The sequence below is a fragment of the Gavialis gangeticus genome, unplaced genomic scaffold (genome assembly GCF_001723915.1).
Source record: "Gavialis gangeticus isolate Ggan-Ray unplaced genomic scaffold, GavGan_comp1, whole genome shotgun sequence".
Lineage (NCBI taxonomy): Eukaryota > Metazoa > Chordata > Crocodylia > Gavialidae > Gavialis > Gavialis gangeticus.
The window spans coordinates 70686108-70692107 of NW_017729022.1; the positions used below are offsets into that span (position 1 = coordinate 70686108).

Consider the following 6000-nt stretch of genomic DNA (forward strand, 5'->3'; position numbering starts at 1 on the left):
AAGCCGAATGGAGATGGGAATCCATCCTAGCTCAGAAAACAAATCAGCTACTAATAGCTGCACAGTGGGACTCTCTCACCTATGGCAGCGAAGTGAAGGCAGCCCGTGACAATGCACACTTTGTATACCTACATTGACTTTTAAAGCCTTGCTCCTTGTGAGAGCAGGGCAACATTTTCATTTTCCCCTCTCTGGGTGTAAAAGGATTACGAAATATCCAAACTTATTAAGGAGTCAGTAAAAACTATAACTCTGCAGACTGCTACATTAAAAATCACAGAAGAAAGTTAACCCCCAAATAAAAACCAGTCTTCATGAACGAGAAAGCAGTTTGTCAAAAACTGCAAGAAATGGTGCATGTTAAATATAAAACTCATATACAAAAAAGGGCTACTTTTTTTTTAAGTTGGACTTTTCCTTAAAATTACCTAGTTCATAAGATTAAATCTACCACACAATTGGTTTGGACTACAATAAAATATCTAAGAGAGGTAAAATACTATTAAAATGCTTCAGTTACAGAACTGAGGTACCACTTTTGTTAACTGCATTAAAACTGCAGCATTTATGCATACACTGCAGAAGCAGCTTTTATACACTGCTTCCTTCTAGCTCTTGTGCCCTGCTGTTATTGAATTCTGGAATCTGGTCTGTAAAGGACTGTGTCATCCACTGTCCATTAGGAACATCACCAAAGCATGAACCTCCACTGTACTCTGGATTGCTTGATGCTGGAAAACAAAAGTATCAATATTTGGTCAGATGATGGCTACGTGGAAATAAACGCCCCCCCAAAACCCTGATATTTTCCAAGCAATTTTCCCCTCCATTATCCAACTTTCTCTATTCTTCACCACAGCCTGACGTATTTGTTTCTAGTTTGTGTTTCCTTATTTTCAGTGTTATTTTGTATTAGCTTTAGTTCATGTTAACTTCTTAAAAATATAAAAATTTTGGGGATGGGGCAAGGTAGGGGCTGGAGATCAAAACATAATGGCCTAAGTCTGAGTGGAAGCTGGTAAGTTCATTGCTAATGAAGTAACAAACAATGATTAAATACATTTAAAATCCTCTAATTTTTTGTTTGGAAATAGCATAACCATCCCAAATCCACTACGTTCTTAGTATAAGGGAATAAGAAATGAATTTCAGAGAGCATGAACAGTTCAGAAGGACAGTATAAAGGCTGCAATGTATGTAAGAAAGTGACAAGAGGAAATGAATTTTGAGAGACCTTTGAGAAAACTCTGCAATCATTGTTCTTTTCCCATTTTTGTGCTAGTTCCTTAATTGTAACTTCTGGTGCTATTTTGATTGGTGGCTTACAGCAGTGGTGCTGAACCGAGCTGTAGCCTAGCCCTGACCTGGCTGCATGGGGGGGGCAAGGGGTGTGGCCCAGCTCTGATCCAACCATGGGGGGCAGGGGTGTGGCCAGGCCCGAATCTGGCTACAAGAGGGGGAGAAGGAGGCATGGCCCAGGTCTGATACAGCTTGGGGGAGGAGGTGTCTGGCTCCAATCTGTTCCCTGAGGGCTTGGGAATTTGGCAGCGGAGGAGAGGTGGCAGTATTGCTTGCCACTGCTCCCCTGCCATCAAAATTTCTTGACCTGTGGGGAACCCCATGAGCCAGATGCCATGGCTCTCTGGGGCAGATTTGGCCATGGGCTGGAGGTTGAGCATCCCTGGTATGAACTGTAAATTAGAACTCCCAATTATGGATTAATTTTTCTGTGAGAATCCGAGTTCCAATTTTACCTTTTCTTTCACTCATCCCTTGTTCTTTGTTTATAATTTTCCTTACACTCCCATGGGGCTGAAAGTGTGTTTTCTGTCAAAGGTCTGCAAGACAAGTGTATTGACCTAGGATGGAGCTACTAAGGAACTCAAGTCAAGTATGCACTCAAAAACTAGAGAACATCAAAGATTAAGTCTTCCTGAATAATATTAAATGGGCTATTTTAAATGGTCTGCATAGGATTTTTTTTTTTTTGGTTTCCTTGTACTCACTTTTGTCCTTTCATAGAATCTAGCAATATTTGGTAGGTTGTTGACTATCAAAGCTCATATTTCTCTGTATCAGTTAGTCTTTAAGATGCCACCTTGCCCTATCTTCTGCCTGATTAAAATTAACATTATTAACTCTGTTCCCATCATTGCAGTAATACAATTCAGCTTTTGTATTAGCTTTCAAATTGATCAATCTGAGAAGAATTATTTGAGAATAACATCCATCTCTGATACTACAGCAAAATACTACGGTACAATACATTTTAATACATTCACCTTTGCCAACATTAATATAACTAGATAATCTGAGCTCTGTCAATTTCTTATTGTGTGTTTTACCACTCACTTGTCAACTATACTTCGTTGCTACCTTCATTTTTATGTTCTAGTTCTTTTTCTTATGAAAAGCACTATAATTTTAGATAAAAAAAGAGTATAAAGATAACAGGTTAATTCAATATTTTACTTGTGAAATTGTTATAGTTATTTTACATAATCAACTTGTTTAATCTTCCTTAAAGTCTTTGGATAGGTGTTTGAAGTTGCCAAAAATCTATGTTACTTAAAAAAAAAAAAAAAAAAAAATCAGTGCCCAAGAAAATGTGTCTCCCTCCCTCCCCCACAAATAAAACAGGAGGTGCCAATGGCAAGCCATGAGGAATTTGTCCTACATCATATATTTAACAATTTCATCGTTTCACAGTTGTTACGGGCTGGAAGGGACCTTACAGACCATCAGGTTCAGCCCCCTACCCCGCACGTGGGCACAAAAGACTACTGGAATCAAATGATCACAGCAAGATGGGCGTCAAGATTCATAGATGTTAGGGGACCTCAACATATCATTGAGTCTGACCCCCTGCCCTGGGCAGGAAAGAGCACTGGGGTTAGATGATCCCAGCCAGATGCCTATCGAGCCCTCTCTTAAAGACCCCCAAGATAGGGGAGAGCACCACCTCCCTTTGGAGCCCATTCCAAATTCTAGCCACCCTTACTGTAAAGAAGTTCTTCCTGATATCTAGCCTAAATCTGCTCTTTGTCAGTTTGTGACCATTGTTCCTTGTTACCCCAAGAGGCGCCCTGGTGAACAGAGCATCTCTGGTTCCTTGCATTGCCCCCCCCCCAATTAATTTGTAGGCAGCAAAAAAATCACCTCTCAGCCTTCTCTTGTGGAGGCTGAAGAGGTCCAGGTCCCTCAGTCTTTCCTTATAGGGCTTGGCCTGCAAACCCTTAACCATATGAGTGGCTCTCCTCTGGACCCTGTTGAGGTTATCCACATCCTTCTTAAGGTATGGCGCCCAAAACTGGACGCAGTACTCTAACTGCGGTCTGACCAATACCACATAGAGGGGAAGTATCACCTCCTTGGTTCAATTTGTCATGCATCTGCTGATGCAAAATAAATGGCTGTTAGCTTTGCTGATGATTTTGTCACACTGATGATTCATGTTCATCTTGGAGTCCACTATGACTCTGAGATCTCTTTCTGGGTCACTTCTGTGCTGATGAGAGGGCCATTTCTCAGCGAGTAGGTGTGCTAGATATTTTTACTCCCTGGGTGCAGCACTCTGCACTTGTCCTTGTTGAACTGCATCGATTGTGTTCTGCCGACTTTTCCAACCTGTCCAGGTCTGCCTGCAATTGTTCCCTACCCTCCCGTGTGTTCACTTTACCCTGCAATTTAGTATCATCCACAAACTTGGACAGAGTACACTTCATGCCCACATCCAAGTCACTAATGAAGACACTGAAGAGTACAGGTCCAAGGACCAAGCCCTATGGTACCCCACTGCCCACATCCTTCTAGGTCGATACCAGCCCATCCACTACCACACTCTGGGTGCGACCCCCAAGCCAATGTGCCACCCAATGGACTGTGTAATTATCCAAGACCGTGTCTTCATTTATTTATGAGAATGGGATGAGATACTGTATTGAAGGCCTTCCTAAAATCCAAGTAAACGAGAAAAGCTGTTTTTTGAAGATTGCCAGGATGGATGACTATACCACCTCTGGGGAGGGCCTGTTCCAAACCCTTGACACTCGACTTGTAAATAAGTTTTTCCTTATGTCTAGCCTGAAGCAATCTTCAGTCAGCTTGTGCCCACTATTTCTTGTCCTCCCCGGGGGACCTTGGTGAATAGATGCTCCCCCAAGCCCTGATGTATGCCCCTAAATGCTGTTGTACTGCAAAGCCTTAGAAAAAATCAGCTACAAAAGCTGCCTAGAAGGGTACGAAACCTAGAATATATTCAAATTTAAGAACGTATTGATTAAAAGCCACAAACACAATTTTTTACCAGTTCCATCTGAAGAGAAGTTGCACTGTTCGCTCTCATGGACTGTTCCATCACTATAAGCACCTCCATATGCTGCTTCATATCCTGGATCATATTTTTCTTCCTTAACTGCCATCTTTTTAGCATCCTCTGGAGAAACAAAAAAAAAAAAAAGGATTCAACCTGTTAATGTTCAGAATAAAAGCAAGCCATGATCATTTTGTCAGACAGCCACACAGCAAAATAATACATATATCTTTTACTTTGCAGTCATTTCACCTCTTAGAAAAATAAATACAATTAGGGTTTCAAGAAAAAAAAAAAAGTAATTCTACATCATCTGGTTTGGGTCAGCTGAAATAAATCTCCTTAATTAAATATACATCTTTTTTGCATCTATTTTGATTAATGCCAGTTGCTGTTATATATTATACCAAATATGATGACATGGCTATCGCATATATTTTAAGAAAGGATTACCAAAAACCCACTATACCTTGTGCAAGCTGTAAGTCAAATGTGTACTCCACCTCCTGCACCTCTGTGTTTGGTGCAACGCCTTTCAGCTGATCCCTTAAATCTTTGAGCTTTATATAGTAATGTACTTTATCTTGTGCACGAGGAAACTGGGCACATCTTGCACTGGATGATGGCATAACATAGCAGAGCTTTATAAGAGACAAAGATCAGTAAAGGCTAGATTAGATACGCCATCAAGCATGCGAAAGCTGTTAAAGCATCAAGAACTTACTAATTAAATAGCTCTGTACAAACATTAAGTAATGCCTCAGAGATAGGAAAGTCCTCATTCCCTGTCCCTTTACTAGCTGAGGATCTTACCCCAGACAAGGCAGCAGGTCTTCAGCTGGGTGAGCTATGACAATTTATACCAGCTGCTCTAGAAACTAACATTTAACACTGATACAGAAAAATGAAATCACTAGCCTAGTAAGATGCTGTATTTATGAATTAACAAGCCAGCTACACATCATCTGGGGTTATTTATTTTCAAATCACATACATAATTTCAAAGTCATTGTGTCTATTGAAGAAGTATTTTAAGAATAGTTTGTGGATTAAATCCATGTATGTTTCCTCACACTAGTTGGTTAGGGTCCACTTATGTATTAGTTAGCTACTTACATTCCACCGCTGATGCAGTAAGACTAAGGAAGACCAAAGGAATTTGCCAGTTGAATTTGACAAGAGAAAAGCAGATGTAGGGTAACAGTACAAAGCAAAACAAAACAACCCCAGGAGGAAGAACCCACAATGGGTGAAAAACTGCACCACTAATATGGCTGCTAACTCCTCCTCTGCCAGAGAAAGGAACTTGTCTCCACATAGGACCCTGACCTTGAAGGCTTCCACATGGGTTTTAGCTTTGACTTGCTGGGAATGAGGCCTGCTGATCCCTGACAAAGGAAGCCACGCAGGAGATATCACTCAGGGAGTGTCTCTTGGAGGAGTCCACCAGGAAGCAAGCAAGCTGTAAAAGGAGACCACTTGCCTGATAACCACATGGAAATGGGAAGGTTTCATCAACAGGATGTATATAGAGCAGGGATGGGCAATTATTTTGGGTGGAGGGCCGCTTACAGAGTTTTAGCAATCTGCTGAGGGCCACATTTCTCTCTCTGGCGCAGGGAAGCAGGAACAGCCCCATGGTCCCAGGCCAGAAGTCTCTGCTAGGCAGGGGTTTCTGGTTGTGGGGG

The 6000-nt window shown here is 41.4% G+C and overlaps 1 protein-coding gene and 1 long non-coding RNA gene across 2 annotated transcripts in view; one reads left to right on the plus strand and one right to left on the minus strand.

Annotated features, from left to right (window-relative positions):
* The window catches only part of LOC109296121, a 637130-nt gene that overhangs the window by 247322 nt on the left and 383808 nt on the right, over window positions 1-6000 (plus strand). The gene's annotated exons all lie outside the window — the stretch shown is intronic.
* TDG (thymine DNA glycosylase) overlaps window positions 395-6000 on the minus strand; it is a 22684-nt gene continuing 17078 nt past the window's right edge. Inside the window, exons 8-10 of the mRNA XM_019515347.1 lie at window positions 4782-4953; window positions 4307-4435; window positions 395-731 (exon numbers count right to left, since the gene is read on the minus strand). Coding sequence (XP_019370892.1) covers window positions 592-731; window positions 4307-4435; window positions 4782-4953 — 441 coding nt within the window. The 3' untranslated portion in view covers window positions 395-591. The remainder of the gene's footprint in view (window positions 732-4306; window positions 4436-4781; window positions 4954-6000) is intronic.